Source organism: Brienomyrus brachyistius, chromosome 6, assembly GCF_023856365.1.
Source record: "Brienomyrus brachyistius isolate T26 chromosome 6, BBRACH_0.4, whole genome shotgun sequence".
Taxonomy (NCBI): Eukaryota; Metazoa; Chordata; class Actinopteri; order Osteoglossiformes; family Mormyridae; genus Brienomyrus; species Brienomyrus brachyistius.
Window position 1 is genome coordinate 25,158,105 of NC_064538.1, and position 26,099 is coordinate 25,184,203.

Genomic DNA, 26,099 nt, shown 5'->3' on the forward strand with positions numbered 1-26,099 from the left:
GACTCGTGATAAGGAGGTCACCAGTTCAAATCCTGTGGTCGGTGGAATGATGTCACCGTTGGGCCCTTGAGCAAGACCCCTAACCCTAGTTTATTCTGCTTTTTCAACTTTTTCTTGCTTAGGATAAAAGTGTCTGCTAAATAAATTAATGCACTGTATGTAAATTTGGCCCCGTTTCTAATTCCTGAGCATAAAGCCTCTGTTCTCCCTGCCCCTCATTACCTTTCGTGGTATTTAGCTCCTCCTTATGCGTCCCGCAGGGATGGTTCAGTCCAGGACAGGTGTTTGTGCTGGATGAGTACTGCGCCCGCAATGGTGTGCGGGGCTGCCATAGACACCTGCATTATCTGGGGGACCTGCTGGAGCGTGCTGAGAACGGGGCCATGATCGACCCCACCCTGCTGCACTACAGCTTTGCCTTCTGCGCCTCTCATGTCCATGGTAACAGGTAGGCCTCGTGCGTTCGTCCATAAGCAGCTGAATGTGGCTGAATGGTGTTCAGCAGCCAATCAGAATCAGTGACCGCCTATGGAAAGAAAGAGACGAAAGCAATGGAAATCACCTGTGTGTACGTGCTTTTATTACCGTGATTTTATTTTCAGTCTTCAATTGCATCATAAATAACCCAGGCAGTAATTATTTTTGACCCTGTTATGTTTCCTTTCTTATGTAAGTATCCTTGTGTAAGATCAAGTGAAATAGTGACTAGAAAGGATTTTTGTGTGTTATGGGGCTATTGTCAGACCGATATAGCCTACGTTAGGGGGGGGGGGAGGGGCAGATCAACCCATAAGCTATGAAATAAAATACATCAAAGACGACAAACCAGTAAGTTGGATAACTATTGATCCATTTTGAGCCCTCTTTCCTGTGGCCCAAAGACACTATTGCACACTCGCCTTTTCTCGTGACCCCTCATGCATGTCGGTGTACACACACATGCCTGGTTGCGGCTCTGACTTGCATATTGAGGCACGTGCTTGTCAGGATCCTGCATCATAGAGGTCTGCATGCCTCCAAGCTGCAGCAGGTCAGGCAAAAGGTGTTGATTGTTCAGAAAGGCCTGCATCGGCCAGCCGTGACCGACTGTGACATGCTGCAGGACCACAGGGGTGTGGAAATCTCTACCTTCCTGCTTCCCCCAACACCACAGTCTTCCATAGCATTCCCCTAGTCTACCCAAGGGTGAATAATTCCTATTAATACTGCATATATTCCCATAACTTCTGACTCAAGATCACCATCCTGAGAAAAACATTGTATAAAAGATAAAAAAAAAAGCTGCAGAATATGAAGCTACTTAGTGTTAACAGAAAAAATATGTCAGTACTGTCTGAAAGAACATGTACCAGATTGGTGTTCTAAGGCCCTTTTATTTTTTTTGCAATACTGCATAACCTTGCCAAAAGTCCCCCCCCTCCCCATCACCCACCAAATTCCCTCCCTCTAACAGCAGTCCCATCTACCCATCCTGTGACTCTTTGCTGTAACACGGAGGGGGTGTGCATGATCCCCCACTGGCAGAGAGTGATTGAAGTGGGACACAAACCACGTGACTGTACTCCCTGCTGTGCCGGTGACAGTGTCAGCCCTGTAGGGGGCGCTGAGAGCCCCGTAGAGGGAGACTGAGGAAGCCAGTGGTCAGTGGCCTAAGGCCGGGATTGAGGTGGCAGCCTGTGGCTGTGTGAACGTGAAGACTGCCTCACAGTCAGTCAGTCTGTCAGAGCAGTCCTTGCAAATGAATAAAAAAAAAAAAATTTCCACATACCTGAATAATATTTGATCTTCTATTCATATGGGAGATGTTATACATGCCATGACAGATGATGTGGAAGTATACGGGACAATCCTTTGAATATGGATGCATGACCTTTCACCAGAATAACATCAGCGTTTAGAGTAGAGTATCGGATTGTGACTGAGTGAATGTCGTTTTCAGGCCAGATGGATTAGGAACCGTCAAGGTGGATGAGAAGGAACGGTTTGAGGATATCAAAGAGAAGTTGCGTGTGTTTCTGGAGGACAAGATCACTAACTTCAGGTACACTTCTTACTCTATGGTCTGTTTTGGGTACAAGAAATAACTAATGAAAAATTCAACTGTCTCATTTAATGCCTTAATGCACTTTATGTTGAGTATCAGAAGTTAAATGGAATATTTATGGTAATATTAGTACTGAGATGGGACGTTGAACATCCTGCCATGTTCTGATTCATCCAACAGATATAGCTTTCCATTCGGCCGTCCCGAAGGAGCCCTGAAAGCTACTTTGTCTTTACTAGAAAGGGTGTGTAATTCTATTTTTCAATTACTTTGCGAGAAATCCAGACTTGACTGATTTTTAGAACTTAAGATTAACTTCCTACGTTCTTAGCCTTTAATAAAGCTCTGCAGAACTAAAGTAATGTGAAGAGCAGCACCACTAATTATTCACTGGAGAGTCACGTGATCTGAGCCGTGCGTTTCCTTTCTGAAGTGCGTCTCAATCCCTCCCAGGTCCTTATGAAAGATATTGTGACCCCAGTGCCACAGGAAGAGGTGAAAGGTGTGATTCGCAAATGTCTGGAACAGGCCGCTTTGCTTAACTACCAGCGCATCACTGAATACGCCAAAATTGAAGGTAACTAATACTCACTTGCAGTTGGGTTTTTTTTTATTTTAGCCCATAGGACACCCACAGTGTCTGCAAAGGTCATATTCTGTTTTAGAGGTCACATGTGAAAATATGTCTACATTGAGAGAATGCTATAATACGACTTAATTCAACTAACCTTTATTTACTTTAGCCTATATTGTTTGTGTAATTGTTAAGTAATGTGTTTTACTAGGTTATAGCTTCATTGTTGTTTGTGTGCTAATAACACATTTTCATCTATAAGCAGAATTCTGGTATTTCCAGTGCTGTCATATCTCTTTGCTCTGATTAGTAAAGCACTGTCAGTGATGCAGTATTAAAAACGGAGATTGGGTCAAAGAGCAGCTCTTTCCTCGGGTGCTGTTATGAAACAGATGGCAGTGACGCACAGGCTCCTCCCACATGGTCACTGCCGATTGGCCACTGCATCATCTGCAGGTGCAGTGGCCACGCCCCCGCTCGGGTTCATTTAAGGTGACACGACAGATGTCGAAGCGGAGTAATGGGGGAAGAAGACAAATCAATTTTTTTTCTGAGCAGCTCCAGTGTTGCGGGGCAGATGAGTCTGTGCTCTGCTGAGTGTTTAAAGAAGCATCCATTGACTGTGGTGAATGTGAGTGCGGTGTACCTGAGATCAGAACATACGGAACAGCTCCTGCACTCTGCATTTCCAGGTTCCCCGTGGTGGATCCCCCTGCCTCTGCTCCCGCGTCCTGACTTCTCTCTTTTCCACAGTGACTGTGTTTCCATGCCGCTCCCCCCGTGCGACTGACAGCTCCACTTTTCATTTTTAACTGCACGCTTTATTTCAGGTCTGTTCTAACAGTGCCGTAGGTCATATACAGTTTATTAGAAGTGTGTGAGTAAAAATGCATTCAATTCTATATCTCGAGAACTCGCACTGTCCTTTTTTTTGTATGCTTGGCTTCACCTGTGCTATTTTTCTTATTGCTGCCGGTGTAGCCCTGAGTACATTATAGCTCAGGTGTGGGAATACATTCAGGCAGCAGTCCTGTTCTTCAGCTCTTAAAAAAACCCTCACCCCTCCCTCAACCACCTCCAGATCCTTTCTGCTCCCTCTCTTTTCCCCCTTCCTCACTATTGGCTTTGTGACTTGTTTATATGGTTGCATAAACAGTGGCAAAGAAGCCAATGTGCAAAGCATGCTGGGATTGTCCTCTAGGGCAGATCAACATTGGTCAAATGCATGTCTTCTATGCAGGTTTTCTTTAATAGGCATAAACTTACCACTGTTCTGAATTATCTTTTTATTTAACTAATGGGTTACTGTATATTACCCTGCATTACATCTTTTCAGTGTTGATACCAGCCTGGTGCAGTCTATGCCTAAAAAGAAATACCCACATATGCTCAAGATACTAAAATCTTATCCCAGTGGTATCTTGGGAGCAAACCAGTTGAACTTTTTGTGTTGCTCTCATATTTTTGCCATGACCTGGAAAGCTTCAATCTAAGCGTCATTTTTCTAGGCCACAGTTCTGTGTTGAGCTTTAGGTCCAGCGGACGCCCCACCTAGCCTGTCTCTCACTGGTTTTTAACTGCTGACCCTTGGTGGTTTTATCCTGCACCCAACCTGGCCAGGAAGCTCTCACCCTCTGACCCGACACGGTGTCCCCCCCCCCCAACCTGTAACCCTCTTTACCTCTGACCGAAGCCTCTTGCATGCCGAAATCCTCTTTTATAGGGAAAAAGAGAGAAATGTTTGAGCATCCTGTCTTCTGCTTGGCGTCACAAGTGATGGAATTAACCATTCGTGAGTACCAGCCTCACCATCCCAGTGCTTCATTTCTCGCCTTTTCTGTTTCCCATCCTCCCAGCACTGCCCCCCCACCCACCCCCTCCCCCCGACGCCAAAAACAGCCCTCGATCGATGCCGCATTCTCACTTCAAGTATTTTTGCCTCCCTATCTCGTGCTTCTGTTTGTGGAAACCAGCTGTGAGAGATCGATGCGGTCCTTGGGGGAGGTGTGTGTGGGGTGGGGGGGGGGGGTTCTACTGTGTAATCGGGAACTAAGGGAGCGTCCATCTGTTTGTGAGAGACGTGAAATACCTGTAAGCTTCTTTGCATTGATGCTCATTCCTGTGACTTGAATGCATTTTTACTTTGCTTCTGTGTATCCCTCAGTTTTTTGAACACTTGTCACTGGTACACAGTGCAGAACAGATATGACAGTGCTTTTGCTCTGGGAGCCGAGGGACATTAGCCAGCTGCAGCTGGGAACTGCGAGGAGGAAAGCTGTCTGTGTGTATGCATATTGAGTACTTATAAGTGTTTTCAATTGCCAGTCACAAATATGTGTGTCTCGTCTAGAGTTGCCACTGCTTTCTGTGTCTTACCTGTTACCGCATCTTTAGCCTTTTATTTGTGTGTATTTGTTTTGTTGATGTCTGTTGATTTGTACTATTCTAATCAGGCTAACATCTCTTCGTAGTTATGGGACTGTAAAGGTGTCTGTCCATCGCCTGGCTTTCCATTGACAAAAGTCTTCCCTTCATATGAAGCCACCAGAGGGAGGGGTCACCTGGGGTCGGGGTCAGGCAGAGGGGAACGACGACCTGGTCGGCCACTTTAGGGGACATGCCTTTCTCGCCAGCCTCTCATTAATCCTGAAATCTTTTCTTTTTTGTCTCTTTTCTCCTCCTCGGTCTCTCTCTATCTCAAGTTGAGAAAGATCAAAAGGATCAGAAGGATCCAGGTGAAGCCCTTCTGTCTGATTTCTGGCCTAGTTTATGAACACACACACACACACACACACACACACACACACACACACGGTACTCACACGCCACTGAACTTCTCGCAAATGCAGCAGCACATAATGCGATACTTAGCGTGTTAGAATAAGTATGGTGTCGATCCACACATCATTCTCCTCTCGCCTTTTGAAACTTTGAAATGAAGCCCTCTCTTAGTTAGTGATTTCTGATATATTCTCCCGCTGATCCATTACTAGAATTTTTTTTAGTATCTCCATCATACCAAACAGAAGAGATGGTATTTCTTCATTATTTTCTGTGACTCGATTCAAAATTCGGTGGGGGCAAATTCATTAGAAGATCAAATGAAAACTGAATGAAGAATGTGAATGAAGTAATACCGTCTCTCAAAGGCACTCATATCGAAATACTTAAAAACTCCACCATTCATAAATATGGTAATTCATTCACTAATATATTAATCATTTTCAGTATCATAATCATTGCTTTAATACTCTAGATATGAAAGTAGGACAATTTTAATGATAATACAATACTAGAATAATATCCTTTTATCACTGTTGCCAGTGTCACTTGGACCTGTCTCACTGGCTTTGCTCTGCTATTACAAATATTATTCGCTGATACACACTTGCTGGTGCTATATGAAAGACAGAAAGCACACCCTGTTTTTTTGACACCTTTCTGTGGAATAAATCTTGCAAGGAAATCTGGCTAGTGCTGGACAGCCACTATTCTCTAACAGGATGTTGGACGCAAGCTGTGCAGGCCAGTATAATCTGAGGTTTTAGAAACAGAGGTGACCTTTCTGAAGGCCGCCGTAGGCATCATATCGCATCCTGGTGCGTATAAAGCCCCCGAGTGCCTTGGGCGCTACCCCCCATCACCAAGTCCAGCTTCTCCCGCTGCTAATTTTTAATGACTCTCCTTACGGCCATACTCCACTCACGGCACCAATGGTAATACATCACATTGAGGCCTTTCACTTTGCTTTTAGAGGGCGGAACTGTGTGCAGGATTCTGCTGTAAAGTCAGCAATGGTCCACTCCGATGGGGAGGAAGCACCTATGGAAGCTCTAACCAGGGTCATTCGCACCTGTTATGTTCTTCTCCAATTACCCCCATGCTTCCAGAATCTTCTTGCCCGACTGAGGAATGTTGACTGCGGAACAATAAAGATTTCTTTGTTAGAAGTGTTCCTGTAATTTAAGCTGGAAGTGGAAGGCTGATGAACACTGAAATAAAACACTAGAGGTTCAGAGTTTAGAGGATTTTTGTGTAGTGTTTTTTAGCTTTAGTGGCTCTGCTCCCGCTGTCCGTTTCTGTGTCCTTTCAGATATGTAACTCATTTTTCTTGTTTTTTTTTTTATCCTCCAGCAGTCACAGTATACCTGTGGTCCAGCATTTTTTTTTTTTACCATTTTTTCGCATCTAGAAAATGTATTTCAGTGTCCTGAGTGTGATTTTTATTGTTTTATGCTTAAAAATGAAGAGCTACATTTACTTCATGGCTGTTATTTTTGTCAGATGCTCTCTGCTCACAAGGTGGCAGTCTATCGGCGTGACACACATGGAGCAGAACAAATCAGTCTCACCGACTGGATAAAAAGAAAAAGTTTAGTCTATCTGTGACTGACAGTCGGAGTCACAGAGAGCCTTAATTGTGTGGGGCTTCTTTAGATGTGTAAACTAGGAGTTTTTGAAATAGTTGAAAGTCTTTGCTCCAGAAGTTTCAGGCCACTTTAGCTGTTCAGTCAGATTTAAAAGGCATTTTGCTCATTTGCCTAGAATTACCCTGTATGCACAATGCTTATCACTGCAATAGAAAAAGCAGAAAGATTACACAGTGGGAGTTTTAGATATTTATATAAGGCGGTATTTGATTTCTTAGGTTTCAGGCAATTCATGTTTGTTAAGGAAAAGCCAGAAGAATAACTGCAGGTCAATGCGAACCTCCACTGGCAGCTAGTTATGTTTCATCACATTGTGATAACCTTTACCCATGGAATTATGTGACAGACCCTTTACATCACAACCTTTTTTCCTTGAGAACCTCCCTATCACAGCTGTGGTACTGGATCACAACACGTCTGTATCCCGTCCAATGCCAGGAACCATCGGTGTGCTTACCGTCCACTCACATGCCTGTTTTATTCGATATTAGGTCCATACCCTCATCTTCCTTTCCTGTTTTGCACCGTCTCATGGCAGCTATACCTACATACTATAGCCACAGGTAGATAGGACAGGGCCTCCAAGATGATAATAATTTATGCATTTCTGTTTTCTTTTTCCAATTTACTTATTTTCATTAGTCGAAAGAATGAATATAATATTCATTTAAAGTCACCTGCTGCTTTTTATATAACTTTACCTCCCTTCACAAATTTGCTTTCTGAAAGTTTGCTGTAGGCAACCAATGTTCTGGGGCTTTGATCTGAAGAGTGTTGCGCTGATATTCACAAGAGGGATGCATTCTCCATGTTTAACAGCGTCTGTCATGTTTGACTCAGCGTTTGACACGAAACAACATTTTTGCCGCACAGTGTTCTGCATGATGACTGTAACATGTTTGCTCTTTTTTATTCTTATCATTTTGGTTTGACTCATTATACCTGTACTGTTCTTGTTAACTTTCCTGTTGTGTTGGTACCAGTTTAAGCTGGGAGTTACACTCTCCGCTCTGTGCTCTGATAATCATGTGCATGACTAGGGTCCGTGCTGTGATGGTAATTGTCAGATGTCATTAAAGAGCTTTTCTTCTGTTCTCTCTGATCTTACCTAATGGCTTGTTAAAATTATAAAGCTTTTTAAGCTTATTATACTTCTCCAATAATAATAATAATATTAATAATAATAATGATCATTTCTAAAAATGATAGTAATCTCAGTTAAGAATGTGATCTTGAATCTTGGTTGTGTTTAGTATTGGAGAGAACATATGTTTTTTTAACCCAGAGCACTGATAGTTAAGTGACAGTTAAAACGCCTGGATGATTTGCATGCTAATTATCAGCATGAGTTAGGAATGAATGAACATCAAAGTAAAATAAAAAAATAAAAAAAACATGAACTTGGTCGATTGGCACCAGCCGCTTTCGTAACCAGCCCATCGTTCTGCTCCAGATAACGCAGCTCGATTAGCCACTCCTGCCAAGAGACTGGAAGACACGATCCGTATGGCAGAGTTAGTCATTGAAGTACTTCAACAAAATGAGGATCACCACGCCGAGGTGAGTCAGCGCCGCCCCGTCCGAAACCTCCAGAGGATGGCCCCCACCTACGCTTACTCGCGCTGCCAGTGTCATGCGAATTGCTATTTACGTACATGAAGCTCTTAGGGCAAGATGACTGACTCATATGTTCTTTAGTCTTGGCACACTGATGTGCATGCCTGGTGGAGAATTACAGTCCTTTAAAGATCTGTTTGCCTGTGCAGCTTTAGGAAAGAAATGTTTCTTTTTAGTCCGTATTGTTTGATAGATAGATGAATAGATTGACACATTGATACAGCAGCTTTGCCACGATGGGTGCGCTAATGCTTATTAGCATTCAGAAAATTGTATTCTGAGCAAAACATGAATTGGTATTAGACAGCAGGGCCAACGGGGAATTTAATAACACAGTTGTTTTTCTGAAAGTTAAACACAGATACCAAAATGGGGACTTTACTTTTATGTTTGCTCTGCAGAGATTGTACTTGAAATAGTCACGAGATGCAGATGAGGTCTAACCATTCTAAGATGTGCAGATTTATTTTGTGTTTCTGAATATGTTTAACAGGCTGCAGTCACAAGTACAGGAGATCAATCGGTACAGTATACACATTTCTTTCTCTTAAGTCATATAGCATATCAGACTTTTGCGCATGTAAGTAAGCTACAGCCACATAGGATTTCCTGTTGTTTTTTTGGTGGGGGGTGGTTGCTGGAAGCGAGGGGTGGACAGTCATGTGACCATGGTCACCGAATAGGATCATGCTTCACCCTGTCACTCCATGGCGCATCACATGTACTCTTTACTTACTGTAGTTGATGTGTGCTGATTGGAAGGAGGGAAATTTGCTCAGGTCATTTCAGCATCCATATCCCCGGTTAGGATGCCAAGGTTTCAAGATGGAGTTTACCTCTCTTCCCACTTAAATAAGTATTAATTGGCTTATTTGAAAACATTTAGCTCATTCTGCACAGTCTTTTTTGCACTATCCGGATGAGAGGATGAGAACTACATTTTATACTTGACTTGTTTCTGTAAGGCGGCATCAGAATCTCTGCATCTCGCTGGCTCGGACTTTAAGGCTTCCCAGCCAACGACAGAGGACGCAGAGATGTGCTTTTCCTCAGTTTTCCTCAGCTTCTCTCTGTGCCAGCATGCCAAGGCTCCCGGACCTTTGCGTCACTCTTGCTCCTTTCTCCTGTCACAACAAACTCTGTCCGTTTGAGTGACTAGTCAAGTATTCTAGGTCTCATCCTAAAGCACTGTAGTATCCTATGTTATATAAATCAATCCATTACATTTTCCTTTGGTAATTTAATAGTTTAATATAGTATGATGTTTGCCATTGTCTTATGGTACTCTGTGATATTTTAGTTCTCTTTTCCGCTTAATGTTTTTGAAATCCCTGTGGGGACAGTCTGACAGATAGAAGTACAAGGTGATACTCAGAAAAGATGCCTGATTTTTTTCTGCTCAAATCTTTTTTGTTTTTGTTTTTTTGAACTTTTCGTTCAATACGCCACGATCCAATCAGGGAAAAGAGGTATGTGGCTCAGCTGAATGAGATGACATCACAGTTTGTGCATGTCCTGCAGGTGTCCCATTCCCTTATGTAATTGGGACATTACCTACGCCCTCCCACTCCCCCCCTCCTACCCCAGCTCTGGATCCTCCAGCACCCCCTCCTTGTCTCTGTGGGGAGTGCTCATGCAGTCCTCAGTCCTGGCCCCCTTTTGCAAGGTTGCCAGTTTAGTCATATTTGGGGAAGAGCAAAGATGCATAGCATCCCGTCCCTCCCCACCCAACTGATTCCTGCCTGCATTCTCCTCCCCATGCTACAGATCCCGCCTCCACCCCCCCTGCCCCCCTGACTCCTCCACTTGTCCACCGTAGTCAGGTTTTACTTGTGGTTTGTCTCTAACCTGCTATTGCACCAGGAGCTGTGTTTATTGCCTGTGACACAAATGAGAGAAAATTAGTCCTTTATGTTTGATGGGATGGGTGGTGTCTAGGTGGGTGGAGGTAAGTGAGGAAAGGTAAGACGCGTCGGGGGTATAATCGCCAACGTTCGCCTGATTTATTGATGCTATTACTGCTGGAAGCATGCTGCTCACCGGGCAGGTGAAGCTCTCTGTGTAACAAATTCCCTATTGCATTTCTCTAATGTACGTCATCAGCTTTCCATGAAGAGATAAAAGGCCAAGACTGCAAGCAGATCGGCCCCATTAGCAACAGACAGCCTTGTTCAGCCCAGTGCATCACTCTTTTGCACTCTTTAATTTTTCTTAAATCCAATTCCTTGAAAAAATGTTTTCAATGAAAATTAATCTGAGATCATGGTGGCATTCTTCAGAATGCCAGGTTAAAAGGTTATTTTTGGGGAAATCATCTCATTTACAAGGTCCTGTTGCTACTAAAACCGTATGCTGCATGATAACAGTTGTTGGCACATTAAAACACATGGATGCATGAAGACGTGAAACATTCACATCTCACTTGCTCTTGATGTGAATGGTGGAAAACTGATACCCGGTTATAGCACCCTCCAGTGGCCTGGAGGGACACGGCATGCCAGGAGTCCCTTGCCTGCATGAAAAACCCTTACAAGTTTTGTCACCCTGCTGAATACAAAAAATGGAAATGTAATACACAATTTCCTCGGCTCAAGAATATTGGACATCTGAAATCTAGTAGCAAAAGACAGACATTGCATAATATGCATTAAACAAGATCTGAATTTTATTATGCTAATTCTGTAGGGAGAACACAATCTAACTAAAGGACGTTTATGCATGCCAACATTCCGAGAAATGACTGTGTGAAACCCAGATGTAGGCACCTTCAAATACTGATGGGTTACAGCTTCTTGCTTTGTGAGAAATATAACATTTATTTATGCTTTGTTTGAAACATTACAGTTGAAATTACACTCCCCTATATGCTTTTATTTTCATTAAATTAAAATGATATAATGTTTATTGTTGAAAAACATAACAAAACAAACAAATAGACAGCCATGGTGATATGTAATGCTCTCTTAGCATTGGTATTGTTTTTTTAATACGTTATAAGCTGTAGTTCTAATCTTTATGAGAATTGCTCAGCAAGCTTTCTCCCATGGGGTCATGCTGCCTCCTACCTCTGTAACTGATTGCTGTCTCTGATTGGTTCCTCTCCTGCCTCTGTAACTGATTGCTGTGTCTGATTGGTTCCTCTCCTGCCTCTGTAACTGGCTGCTGTCTCTGGAAGGCCCCACTCCTGCCTCTGTAGCTTACTGATGACTCTGTATGGGCCCACTCTTACTCCAGTGACTAACTGCTGTCTCTGGTTGCCCCACTCCTGCCTCTGTAACTGACTGCTGTCTCTGGATGGCCCTACTTCTGCCTCTGTAACTGACTGATGTCTCTGGTTGGCCCCTCTCCTACTGTACCTCTGTAACTGACTGCTGTCTCTGGTTGCCCCACTCCTTCCTCTGTAACTGACTGCTGTCCCTGGATGGCCCTACTTCTGCCTCTGTAACTGACTGATGTCTCTGGTTGGCCCCTCTCCTACTGTACCTCTGTAACTGACTGCTGTCTCTGGTTGACCCACTCCTGCCTCTGTAACTGACTGCTGTCTCTGGATGGCCCTACTCCTGCCTCTGTAACTGACTGCTATCTCTAGTTGGCCCCTCTCCTGCCTCTTTAACTGACTGCTGTCTCTGGAAGGCCCCACTCCTGCCTCTGTAACTGACTGCTGTCTCTAGTTGGCCCCTCTCCTGCCTCTGAAACTGACTGCTGTTTCTTGTTGGCCTCTCTCCTGCCTCTGTAACTGACTGCTGTCTCTAGTTGGCCCCTCTCCTGCCTCTGTAACTGACTGCTGTTTCTTGTTGGCCTCTCTCCTGCCTCTGTAACTGACTGCTGCCTTTGACGGGCCCCACTTTTGCCTCTGTAACTGACTGCTGTCTCTGGTTTGCCCCACTTTTGCCTCTAATTAACTGCTGTCTCTGACGGGCCCCACTTTTCCCTCTAATTAACGGCTGTCTCTGACGGGCCCCACTTTTGCCTCTAATTAACTGCTGTCTCTGACGGGCCCCACTTTTGCCTCTATAACTGACTGCTGTCACTGATGGGCCCCACTTTTGCATCTATAACTGACTGCTGTCACTGATGGGCCCCACTTTTGCCTCTGTAACTGACTGCTGTCTCTCTCCTGCTCCCCTCCCCCTGCTCCACCCCTCTCTGTACCCCTGGGATGAAAAGGCCTTTGCATGGTGGTCCGACTTGATGGTGGAACACGCTGAGCACTTCTTGTCGCTCTATGCTGTGGACATGGATTCTGCCCTGGAGATACAGTCCCCAGAAAGCTGGGACAGCTTTCCACTCTTCCAGCTGCTTAACGACTTCCTCCGGATCGACTGTGAGTATTCTGCCTCTCATTTGGCATTTGTCAATGTATTATCCGAAACAGAAAGAAACTGAGCAAAACTTCAGCATGCTATGCTTAAATGTTATGCTTAAGCCTTAAGTTCTGAGGTTACTCAAAAGCTCCTCATAAACATTCTTGGGGAATCTTGACTTTCTTTGGCTTACAGTATCTAAAATGTTATCTATCAATGCTAATGTTTTTAATGTAAAAATCACTGAAAATTGGAACCTTATTACATTTTGGAAAATTATATACAATGTAGCACTTAAAATTATAATTGTCTGTGATATTTTCAATTATATGCAGTGCATCTTACACTTGTACATTTGTTACATTTGAGCTATACATATCAACAGCTCATACTCAGTACCCAGGAAGATACACTAAAGTGAACCATATTCATTCCCTGCATTGCAATATGAAGGCAATGGATTTGTTTGACTGTTACACGGCAGAGTGCGATTGGGCCACACAGTGTCTCATGAACCCTCTGCATTTCTCTGCCACAGGCCACCTGTGCAACGGGAAGTTCCACAAACACCTGCAGGACCTCTATGCCCCGCTTGTGGTTAAATATGTGGACCTCATGGAGTCTTCCATTGCACAGTCTATACATAAGGGCTTTGATCGCGAGTCGTGGGAGCCCGTGAAGTAAGGAAGCCATTTCTGTATCACTTCGCCATTAGGATGGTTGGAGAAGCACAATATTCTTTATGACGACACCATGTGTATGCAGTCTAACTGAAAGCATAGCAGTGAGCCTGCTATGAATCCATGGATGCTAGTGACAATATCACAAGCAGCACATAATGTCAGTGAAACGTTAATTCTGTCAATTAGAAGTTTGCTCATTTGCTTATTGTGGTGCAATATACAGGTAAGCTAGAATGAATATGGGAACAGATAGATCTCGTTTATAATTGTTATACATAAGGTCACTGCTATTTTCATTTCATAGAAAAAAATATTCAGCTAAGGTACATGAAAACAGAATTTCTACTGTATGCAGTGCACACCTTAGTCTACAGACTGCTACAAGAAGGTTTATTGTGTATATAAAACATTACATACTGTGTGTTTGCACAAGGTCAGCATTTTAATAAAAGCTTTCATCCTTTTTTTGCGATTTTACCCTCACAGTCTGTGCTTTTAAAGCTAATCAAAGTGTTTTCATGTTTACTGCCTTGCTCCAAGCTGCCTGTTGTTTTCCTCTATGTCATGTCGTTGTTTCTTGACTTTCATGTTTCTTTTGCAAGCCTCTCCATTCACCATAAGAGCTTCTAATGTATCTGTGTCATGCATCCCATACAAAAATGAAAAAAAAAAAAATAATAATAAATATATATATATAAACCTTGGTAGCACTGCTAGTCCAGAATTTCCATTGCTAAGCTAATATACTCTAGCTCTTCATTTGATTTCTTTTTTTAAAATTGAGTACTTAAGTAGCATCACACTGCTTTTGCAACATCTGCATTATCACTGTTATAGTATTTTCTTTTTGTCTGTTTCTCCCTGCAGGAGTTTAACAAGTAATCTGCCCAATGTGAATCTGCCAAATGTGAACCTCCAAATTCCCAAAGTACCAAATCTGCCGGTCCCAGTAGCAGGACTGTCAGTTAACCTCCCACAAATGCCTAGCTTTTCCACTCCATCATGGATGGCCTCTATATATGACTCTGAGTGTGTATTCCATGAGTTCCCCTCAGATCTGATTAATTAATGCAAGTCACCTTGGCATGAAAAGATCTTTTCATCTTTCCCCTGGCTTACTGTTATGTAAAAAAATGGGTAAACTAAGATCAGTATTTGGCCACTAGCAATGATGTGTTGAGTAGTATACAGGCTGGACAGATTTATCTTGGTGGGTAAAGTCAAATATTTAAAGTGGAGTTTTCCTCAAAATACTCTGTAAAATTTTGTTTTGCTGTGTTATAATGGACCTACTACTAGCTGTTTATGCAGTGGGCTTATAGCATATTTACAATACATATTATGCTTAACTAAGATAACTGGTAAAATTCTCTTGAATGCTAAGGTTATTTTTGAGCAGGTCATTTTTGTCTGTTTACTTGGAAGGCTTGTCTGTTGTCCATGACAGAGTTATATAATGGTTTGAAAAAGACATTTATGAGCTAATAGATAAATAAATGAATTCTAATTTGAACAATAACATAAAAACGCTACCTAAACAAGATGTCTCTGTCAGGTGTGATGTGGACTCTCATGGTCCCTTTAAAATCTCTGCCTGATGTTCACAGTACTGATGAGCCCCTGTTATTATTCAACACATCATTACTTATTCTGTCTGGTCTTAGCAAATGTGCACCCAGAGCACAGCACACTGGGAGCTGGAGAAACATAGTCAGTCAAATGTGCAGGCAAAGGTTCACTGCAACAGTCATTTTCATGCCAAGACAAGACTGTAATGGAAGACTGGATAAGGACTTTTTCACTGGGGGACATGTTCTTAATTTTCCTGAACATGCATGCTGTTCAAATGGAAGATGGAAAGATACAAACCCAGAACAGAATCACTGACGGTTACCTCACAGCTGTGTACAAGCGAATCCAGAACTTGATTTTCTATACCTGTTCAATGCAGTGCCACATCCGCAAACAATGCGGAATTTCATTGCTTTGCCAAATTATGCTCAGACCTTTCATATGAAACATGAGGTACACTGATGCAGATATGAAGCATAAATATGAAAGCCTTAAACAGGGTTTTTGCATCTTTCCAGAATTTGATTTCCCTCCAGTCTTCCTTCATAAAATAACTTAGGGAGAAAGAGGGTCTTGAGTGTTTGTTTTGCTGTCTTAGAGCACCAGTGGTTGACAGTAGGAGTGCCCAGTGGTGGAGAGGCACCGAGTGTTTAGTCCTAAGTCAAGCTGCCAGCTACCACTTTGGTCCAGCTGTCATCCGAGACAGTAGACCTTCCCCCAAATTCCCAAACCACCCCTATTCCTCTATCCTGTACTAATCTACTGAGGATGACAGCAACCCTTCATCATGCATGGAGTGTCCAACGTCCCAGAGACCCAGTGAACGGTCTGGTATGAATGGTGTGAGGAGATTATCTCTGTTTTAATTGGACAGTGTCTGGCTCATGCAAGTTTCACATAGGGAAAGGTATCTATTTGTTTGCATTATTGATGGTATGTTTAATACAGTAGCATGTTTCAATCGTTAAGCCATTATGCCCGTGGAAGTTTCCATAGACGGTCAGATGGCTTCCATGCTGACTAGGTCAGGTATGAAGATCTGCACCAAAGGGAAAGCATGTAAAAACTTGAAAGCCAGATGCAACCTCTCACCACTGCATTCACCAGCCTCACTTGTAATGTGTATCCCAATGAGTATCATGATATATAATGACAATTTCAGAATGCATGATTGCATAGGTCTTCCCCAGTGGAAATACTTATGTGCTTGTGTGGTTTTTAAGGTGTCACAGGCTTATATGTATGTCCTCTTATTTTTATCATGAACTGATGGTCCAAATTGATCTTCGCCAGCTAATGCCCCCATATGGCAAAGGTTTTTGTGTTTGTATTAAATTAATTAGGCCTCATCAGTGTATGGTAAAAATAATGAAAAACATGGACCCAAAGCAATGGAGGCATGGAAGTGCAGTGCCCTCTATTCCTCCCATGATGCTAGCCTTCTTTGCTCCTTGACATAGGAAACATCTTCTGTTTCCTGATGTAGGAGTGATGGCAACTAACCTTTGCCTCTTCCTGTTCCGGACAGCAATGGTTCTGGGACCACAGAGGACCTCTTCTGGAAGCTGGATGCCTTGCAGACCTTCATCCGGGACCTACACTGGCCTGAGGAAGAGTTTGCCAAACACCTGGACAACCGTATGAAGCTAATGTCCAGTAACATGATTGAATCCTGCGTGAAACGGTGAGACTGTCCCAGTCCCGCCCTAGTCCATACAGCCGCCTTCCACACACTCCATACCCTCAGGGTGGTAGCCTTGCAGTTGAGAACTCCTGCTGTGACCTTAATGAAGCAACTACATTGGTCCCCATGCCTCACTGACTGCTCGGTCAGTGGTCAGAGGGTATGGTGCCCCTGATAATGATGAAAATGACTACCAAAGACACAAAAGTCAAGTGCCAAAAGCACAACTCCATGCTTACTCACTCAATAAGACTGGTTTGAATGTTTATAGAGTAGTAATTTTCTATTCCATATAAAAGCAGATTACAGCAGTGTTTTGAGAAATTGGTTTGCCCTTCTAATTGTTGACTTTGCAGTATGGGTGACCTGGAAACATTAAGAAGAATCGTTCATCACTGATGTTTCTCTTAGAATGAATTATATAAAGAGAAATTTCCACCTCCACTTTGTAAAGGAGCCATGTTTCACTCCTGTCTGCCTGCTTCATTGTGTCGGAAACTCAGCACGAGGGCTGCCTTCGAGTCGAAGCTCCAGAAGAGCAGCAAGACGACAGATTTCCGCATCCCACAGTCAATATGCACTATGTTCAACGTGATGGTGGACGCCAAGGACCAGTCTGCCAAGCTGTGCGCCATGGAGATGGGCCAGGAGGTACCGCAGAGGGCTCAACGCCTCCGCACGGCTACGCTGTCCGAGCAGTGCACTCAGTGACGGTTTCTGGTGCCGTTTAGACGTGGGGGAACGAGAATTTTATGTGAACTCATTTATTTTATCAGTTTTCAGTAGCCCTTCAGGTGTCATAACAGAATGGCAGGAATATGAAGAAAACACAGTTGTAGATAATGAGAAAATAAACTGCGGTCATTACTGAAGCCTTACGTTAAACTGCTGGGTTTCTGTATTCAAATTTGAACATTTTCTTTTTACTTAGCTGTGATACATATAGTATGTACTGTATAATGCCTGTGTTTTTGTTCCATGTCCTCCTCAGAAACAGCAGCATTCCAAAATCGACTCTCTCATCGAAGATTCCGTTAAGGAGATGATTACCCTCCTGGTGGCCAAGGTAAACATGCCAGCATGACACAGGGGTCCCGTTGCTCTGTATGTCCAAAGCTTTTCTATGGCGTGCTACGGTGAGTTAACATCGAGCAACTGCGCGACCAAACAAAATGCATCCGCATCAGCTATTACAGGCTACCTTTAATAAAAATGAAGTGTTTGGAAAAATATTTTTTTATATTCCTTTTCCACCTGACAGTTTGTAACCATTCTGGAAAGTGTCTTGGCGAAGCTGTCCAGATACGACGAAGGCACTCTCTTTTCGTCCTTCTTGTCTTTCACAGTAAGTGAGCACTCCTCCAGTGTCACTGCGCAGACCCAAACGATCTGCAGGTACTCATTACCACGCAACAGACACATCTATCAGTCATTCCACCAACGGGTTTGCTACCGCAAAGGTGCTTACATTATTCTGCTTAATGGCCCATATTCCATTTACACATAGATGAGAAACAATGCATGTCAGTTATAGTTGTTGTGAAATATCATTTTCGAAGCTCACTAGAGCTTTGTAGTGGAAACATTACAATGAAGTAAAAAAAAAAATCACACTTGGAATTTGATTTACTTTAGTGACTGAGCATTTAAAAAGAAAACAGGACTTTCTTGACGAGCACATACTTAAAAAGCTTCTGTGGTTATGTAACACATTTTTTTTTCCTCGCCAAAGGTAAAAGCCGCCTCGAAGTATGTGGATGTTCCCGTAAGTGAAAACTTGCTTAATATCCGTATGCCTGCTTACTTGCATTCTTGCTATACCACTGCATTCACTGCATTCCTGTCTTATATGGAGTGGGCTGCAAGGATTATACAATGTGATGCTAAATTCATAAAAACTAAGTTTATTTGTCCAGCCATAAACAACATTCTCAATATTATTCAATGACAAGGTAAACATTCTTTGGACAACCGTTGGTATTCACCATTTGTGGACTCAGTAAGATAATGCATGTTCTGGTTTTTATTGTACATCCCGTTACATGTACGTTAAGATGGTGACACACCTATTTACCCCCTTGTGTTCACACAAAGAAGGGTCTTACTTCCACATTTCAGACTGCAGATATCTGTAAAATGCATTGCCACTCATCAGAACCATGTGGCCCCTTTTATTAAAAAATCCTTTGAAAGACCTTTATGACATACGGCAAACAAATTGGCTTGGCCTTAGAGCATTGGCAGGACCTGACCTGTCTATGCACCTTACATCATCGGGGCTAAGAGTATCCCAGGAAAGATGACATGAACCATAGGTGTGAAAAGATCTGAAAAATGCTCACATTAGCAGCAGAGCAGGGCTGCTAGCTTGCAGTGTCCTCCTGGATTTGGCCCATGGACCTTTCCGTAGCTTGTCATTGTCCTGACTCCCATATCAGCCGCTGCTCTCGCCACACGCCGTCGCCCTTGTCGCTGATGCCCTTCTCTCTGTGTCTTTTAGAAGCCCGGGATGGACGTGGCGGACGGATACGTGACCTGTGTGCGCCACTCACAGGACATGCTCCGAGAAAAGGTCAATGAGGAGGTGTACATAGAAAGGTTATTTGATGTAAGTAAGATGCCTACTCCTCCTGGACCAGGAGGAGGTGCTCCAAAATGTGACAAAACTGTGGGCAAAGAGGGATAAGTCACATTTTGAGCTGCATTTCTCTGCTGCTACTCAAACTGATTAGTGTGACTTTTCTTTATATCTCCTTAATCTATCCTTTTTGCCTCTCCTTTCCTGTACTCAAGTCTGCTTTCAGCCCCAGTATTTTCCAACCTTTTTGTCTTTGGCTGTGTTTTATTTTCTTAAAGGGTACCAAAGGCTGTTCTTTTAAAAAAAGGCACTTTAAGTAAGAAAAAAATATAACCGGAACCAATGAAAAGTGTTTCGTTGGATGTACCTTTGAAACAGAGAACTTTGACAAAGTGTGGTGGAAGGCTCCATCCGTTTGAAACACTGTTTCTGCATTCCTCTGTGCCTTGAGAACATCTTTAGGTGCTTTTTGAGAAGGATTTTCTTGAGCAGTGTTCTCTTATTCATAATTTGAAACAAATGAATACTTATATAAGCAAACGCATATCTAGAACTTTCAGCATTTCACCCAGTAAAATAAATACTGTTATTATGTATAAAGTAAATGAAAGATTGCAAAATTCTCACATTTTTATGCATTTTTATACACATAAAAGGCCTAATAGGAAGAGACTTCTTAAGAATGACTGTATTTTGAGTAACATTAAGTGTTTAAACACAAGCAGCACACACACACCTTCCAGCAATGAAGGGGTCAAACAGTTTGAGAAAACACAAAATAATGCAAAAAACAGACTGCTTTAAACTTTCCAGACCATAGTAGTTTATTTATGTAATTTTCATATAAATTACATGCTATGTAATATGAAGATATACAATAGAAATTTTACATTTAAGTGGCTATAGTTATTAATTTTAAAAATTATGTGAAATATTTGAGTATTAGGTAATACCTAATTGAAGTCCAGTGTTGTTACATTAACTGCAGTTTAGTTTCAGGTGTAACTGATAGAATCTAAGAATATTTGAATAATGGTAAAACACACAAAATAAATAAAAGGCAGACAAGGAAAAAAATCCCAAATAAGTAACAATTATCAAGAATTTGGTATTTTTAATATTGCCCCCCTGCACAAAATGAGGTTTTATTCTTTAAAAAATGCACACAACAGAGCATAAATGTAGCAAAGGTTTAAGGAAGGGGTAGAGAGCACTGTCTTAAGGACCTGCTGGTCAGAATCCTTTGTGATGCATGTCCACTAAGCTGTCCCCCCCCCCCCCCCCCCCTCCTATGGCGTACAGCTCAGTCAGCTTTTTTTGCACTCTCAAAGCAGACATCGGCCCTTTCCGTTGCCGCTGTCTGCTTTTCGGCAGTAACTCTGTTTCAGATATGTGTTCTTCTGTTACGTTTTTCCAGATGAACCTGGTGTCATTCCATTTTAAGTGTTTGAAGGATGTGTTTCCAGCCATCTCTCTCAATATCGTTTGACTTCTGTGTTCTTTTGTATTGGTTTTCTAGTAGTGGTTGTACCCACACTGGGCTTTTTGGTGTTCTGTGTCTTTATTATTTCATGTGACATTTATTCCAGCCAAAGAGTGGATTTTTTTTTTGTAGCTCACAAAAGCTCTTGAATTGTTTTGTCTGCCTGCCACATCCTTTGTCATCTTTTCTCTCTGCTTTTCTCTGCCTCTTCCTCATCTCAGCCTTGAGTCTGCTCTCAATTCTTTTTTTTTTTTAACTCTCCCCCTAAAAATTGAAATGGAACTTATCTCTCATGTCAGGCGGTTTTATCGCATTATGTTGAACGGCATGGTTTGGAGTCAAATAATCTCGCTGTGTACATCTTCTAGCATGACCCACCTCTTCTGAGGCTAGCCTTCATACATGCATCCCACTCTCCAGCATCCAATCCCAGCTCTGCATGCAGAACCCACCCAAAGCAACAGTGTGAAGTGGACCGGCACCAACATGGGTCTGCCCAATTCTGTTCCCACGGTGACGCCTGCCCAGGGACTGGCAGGCCCTGATCCAAATTCTCTCAACTACAGCCTCTTCACTTCACGATACCAAAAATTGTTTATGATTATAATTTTTTTTTCTTTTGAAAAATATTACAGTATGCTTTCACTCCATGTGCTGTTATCTTTAAACTGTGATTTTTAAATCAAAATAGCAGGGCACACCGGTCGAATAACAGAAGCAGTGTCTTATAATGCACAACATCGGCCAGAAAGGAATCAGTTCTGTGTGATGAAACAGTCTGAGAAAACAGCACAACTCCTTGTTGCCTGCTAAACCATTTCTGCACTTTCTCATTTGGAATTTGATTTAAATCATTAATACCTTCCAGTAGCACTAATTGGATTCAACCTATATTTGTAATAGTAGCTCATACACATCTGAAGTTTGTTTACTTAATACTCACTAAATATAATGAAGATAGGAAGATTTGTAGCTATATATGAGCATTTATGACTGAATCCTTTGACAAAATCCTGATTAATTCAACATCTACAGAACACTCTTGTTAAGATAAAAAGCCTCATTGTCAGCTGTGGGTAAGTCTAATGATACAATAACACTATAACAACTATATTAACCAGCAGATGATCGCTTTGGTAGCTTATCGTATTAATGGGGTGGTGTTTATGATGGAGTGGGGGATTGTTGGACCTGTGTGGTACTGTGGTTGTGCAGGCATGGTCGGTGGTCTTTGTGTGGCACCACACTGCAAACTCACTAACTTTGCATAATGCATCTTGTCAGTAATTTAACACATATTTAGTGAATTGATGGCAAAGACAAAAATCATCTGAATGCTGCTTGGCTGCAATTTTTCTGAACGAGAGGAGGAGTACAAACTAGATAATTCAAGGTCAGGTAAACCGGAATGGAAATAATCATCTGCTGTGGTCAGGGGGAGGGGCCATGCTGAAGGGGAACAGCAGCTGTAAAGGTAGCTGCCCAGGACCAAATCCATACATCTAACGGAGAGATGACCTGACTTCTGACCCAGTAACGGCTCCTGCAGCTGCCTGTAGACAAGGATAATCTGCATGGCTGAGTCTCCATGCTGACAGCAGGAGTAAACAAAGAAAGTCAAACTATTCAACAGAAAGTCAGCTTGTCAATGGTACCGTCCTGTCTAATGATTTTTTTTTCTCTCTTAGAATATGCTGGGTGACATTTTGCCTCTAACCTAATTCTTGCCATTCTGTTTCTAACAAAACAAACTTGTCTTTTGTGTGACTGCATGTTTGTTCAGAAATAGTCTTTAGTTAGACCTGTATTAGTCTTTTTAGTGTCATTAAAGCATAGGCACACAGTCAGCAAACAGTAACCTATGATGTGTAAATGTGTTTATTGCTATATGTGCTGCTTTATTATTGCTGTGCCGAAACAGAGAGTGTTTTCATGAAGTATAGTTTCTTCCTTTATACTTTTTCTTATGTGAGATTTATTTGAGCTGTTATGTGAGATTACAGTACTTGTCCACAGACTTTTTTTGCCATTTTGCCGCACGATGCAGACTTGTCTGCACTCTGATATCAAACTCTGAATGGTGAAAAAGTCCATATTTTTAAAATGGCTAAATATTTTTTAGCAGTGTTATTTTCATTATTTCATGGTGGAATAGTTGGTGGCACTGTTGCTTCATGCCTTTAGAACTAGAATTTTAGTTTGTTTGTTTGTTTGTTTGTTTATTAGTTAACTTACTTTTAATAATATATCCTTCACAGAATCTGAACGCTGAGTTGCTATGAAAACACCTCTTCAGGACTGTACCCTTGAAGGACTAAAACTATGCTAACAGTACTAAGTATACTAACCGGCCGGCCTGTAGGAATAATTATAAGGTCACCCACTTTCTTCCGTATATTTGATCAGGTGATCCATCTCTGTGGATACAAAGCGGAGTGGTGTTCGCTGGGTAACGTCGATGGCAGACTCCAGTCTTTAAAAAAACTGCAGGGAAACTTAAGGAGAGATCATTCAAGCCTCCCTGGATTTGTAGGTTGGATGAGAGAGTTCAGTCACAGCCGCTGTTTGGGCTATGCAACACTTCTGAGAAGAGCGCCGCTACTTCATTGTCCAAAAGCTCAACAAATACCCTTAATCAGAGACTGTATTCATTGTCGTAATGGGACTTCCCCCATCAAGTTTTAATTGGATTAAAGACAAGGTGTAAATTAGTTAATATAACCCTAGTAACTTCCCATCTTTCAATTTCGATAAAATTTTTTCCAGCTTGACTTAATGCATATCCAGATAAATGAGACCATAAGACCAATCCCGTTGTTCCCCATTTGTCCTACTGCTTGTTTGTGTCCGTATTCCATCTCTCAGTGTACGTGTCTGTGTGTGTTGCTGGAGAACGCTGTCTGTCTGTCTTTCAGCAATGGTACACGGGCACCATGAATCTCCTGGGAACCTGGCTCACTGACCGCATGGACCTTCAGCTCCATGTCTATCAGCTTAAAATTCTTATCAGGATTGTCAAGGTAACGTGAATGTGCCACAAAAAAAATAATAAAAGAAAAAGAAACCACTTTGGATTTCTTACATGGAAGTAGGATGTAGTTCATTAAAACAGCATGAAGTTGTTGTTCCACAGTAATCAATTTTGCACTAGTGGAAAAATGAGTATCACATTTTCTGTCATGTGTATATCTGTTCTTCTCTGACTGAAGGAGTTAAAACTTGGGAAATCTACATTGCGCACATGGGTAATCACAAATCAAAGTGCATTTATACGTGACTTAACATCAGTATTACAGTACTAATATGTAGGCCTGTACCCCACAGCATTTATGGAAAGTACGTTTCATATGATCACTGTCTATGTTATATTGGGGATCACTCTGTTGTTCAGGGTAAAGAGCGTATTCACCCTGCATGGAAATGGCACATTCAGTGTTTAACTTTTTTTTTAATTCCCAGAAAACGTACAGGGATTTCCGTCTGCAAGGAGTGCTTGACTCGACTCTCAACAGCAAAGCGTATGAGACGGTGCGGAATCGCCTCACGGTGGAGGAGGCGTCGGCATCTGTGCGCGAGGGCGGCATGCAGGGCATCTCCATGAAAGACAGCGATGAGGAAGATGAGGAAGATGACTAGGGCAACTGCGCTCTTCCCCTAGCCTGAAGAACTAATGCATGTACCAACTCTGATATTCAGTTAGCCATTCTAGGAATATGTCCGCTGTAAACTCCCATGAAGGAAAATAACTATACAGTAATAATTAAAATAATGAAGATAACAATGCATAAAGATTATTATTAATAACCATAAAATAATAATGTTCTAATGATAAATAATAATAATACTGTAAATGAAATAAAAACACAATTAACATTTTAGCTGTGTTTCAATCATGCTAGCACTGATCTCTGACGTTAATTTATAAACTGGTTTCTATGTGTTCCTAAGCAATATGGAGTACCATTTGTTTGACGATGTTGAGTGAGATAATTAGGAATACTTAATACTAGGTGTGTCCCTGTTAAATGCAAACCTATATGGCGCTTCTTTAACGTTCTTTACATACATTGATGGTACATGTTGTGAAGATGAGTGTGTGGATCCCTTTAATTGTCTTGTCCATTTTTAAGTGGATGCCAACAGCTTAAAAATAAAAGGATCCTCTGTATTTAAGTTCAGTGCTGTTACGATTTCTGTGTTTCCCATCTGTTGCGCGCCTCCGTTGTTGTAACTCTTGAGATTTCAGTTCTTTGTCGCAGTTGAGGTCACATAATCACATCACTGTCCATCAACAAGATACCATGGAAGAACAATACGAGTTGGTATTATAGTAATGCAATATCCTCATAGCTACATTGTATGTTGTTGGAATGTTTCGTTTATTTTTATTTTTTAAATAAATTTAAAACTTTGAAATTTATATTTTAGTTAAATAGCACTTTTTCAAAATCTATATGAAGACAGCATAACAAAAAGAATCGTGATATTCCTTTTATCTGAGTTAATTTGCCATTTCTAGAAATTAACTTCTGTTTGTATTATCTGTTTGTTGGTTTTTATTTATTTACATGTTTATTTTGTAAATCGGTGGTAAATATGTCCAACAGCGTTCCTTCCACTGTCTTTCTGTAAATAAGATGCTGTATATTGCAGTCTGACTTGTAGCTGCATGCCCGGAGTTCCTGTCCTCACCAAAAGCATAGTTTTAATGTGAATTAACTGGTGGTTTTTTAAATTCTTTTTCCTTTTTTATTTTTTTGCTTTTGCCTTATTAAAGCCTACAGTTGTAATATGCAAGAGCCATGACCTCTGAATAAACATAAATGTACAAATGCAATAATGATTCAAACTGTGTTTTATTCAATTGCGAACTGGTGATCACAACACAAATATTTGGGGGCACTCCCTTAATTATTAGTATTTTATGAAAAAAATATATATATATTGTGTCAATAAAATATCATATTTCTATTATCTTATTATAGTAGTTTATTTTTTAATCTTGAAATATGATCTGGATATTGTGAGGCTTACATTCTCTAATTTCATACAACATTTAAATAGTGGTCACCAAGTTACAGTATACTGAACAGTAAATTATGGTCCCATAATTTTGAATGATAATTTTGG

The 26,099-nt window shown here is 41.7% G+C and overlaps 1 protein-coding gene across 5 annotated transcripts in view; it reads left to right on the top strand.

Moving 5' to 3' along the window:
* Positions 1–25,809, top strand: part of LOC125745415 (calcium-dependent secretion activator 1-like) — an 86,874-nt gene extending 61,065 nt beyond the window's left edge. The window contains exons 13-30 of one of the 5 annotated variants that reach the window (XR_007398667.1): positions 261–448; positions 1,940–2,041; positions 2,225–2,288; positions 2,498–2,621; positions 5,321–5,353; positions 8,502–8,608; positions 9,159–9,188; positions 12,833–12,989; positions 13,508–13,649; positions 14,520–14,681; positions 16,753–16,908; positions 17,412–17,559; positions 17,900–17,974; positions 18,170–18,253; positions 18,641–18,673; positions 19,409–19,516; positions 21,390–23,989; positions 24,429–24,472. Coding sequence is in view for 4 of the 5 variants with exons in the window: in XM_049018293.1 (XP_048874250.1) it covers positions 261–448; positions 1,940–2,041; positions 2,225–2,288; positions 2,498–2,621; positions 5,321–5,353; positions 8,502–8,608; positions 9,159–9,188; positions 12,833–12,989; positions 13,508–13,649; positions 14,520–14,681; positions 16,753–16,908; positions 17,412–17,559; positions 17,900–17,974; positions 18,170–18,253; positions 18,641–18,673; positions 19,409–19,516; positions 23,885–23,989; positions 24,429–24,605 (1,995 nt within the window). In the remaining variant the exon portion in view is untranslated. Of the gene's footprint in view, positions 1–260; positions 449–1,939; positions 2,042–2,224; positions 2,289–2,497; positions 2,622–5,320; positions 5,354–8,501; positions 8,609–9,158; positions 9,189–12,832; positions 12,990–13,507; positions 13,650–14,519; positions 14,682–16,752; positions 16,909–17,411; positions 17,560–17,899; positions 17,975–18,169; positions 18,254–18,640; positions 18,674–19,408; positions 19,517–21,389; positions 23,990–24,428 lie in introns of all 5 variants that reach the window. The other 4 variants (XM_049018293.1, XM_049018294.1, XM_049018295.1 and 1 more) reach the window with 4 other exon arrangements.
* The last annotated feature ends 290 nt before the right edge of the window (positions 25,810–26,099 follow it).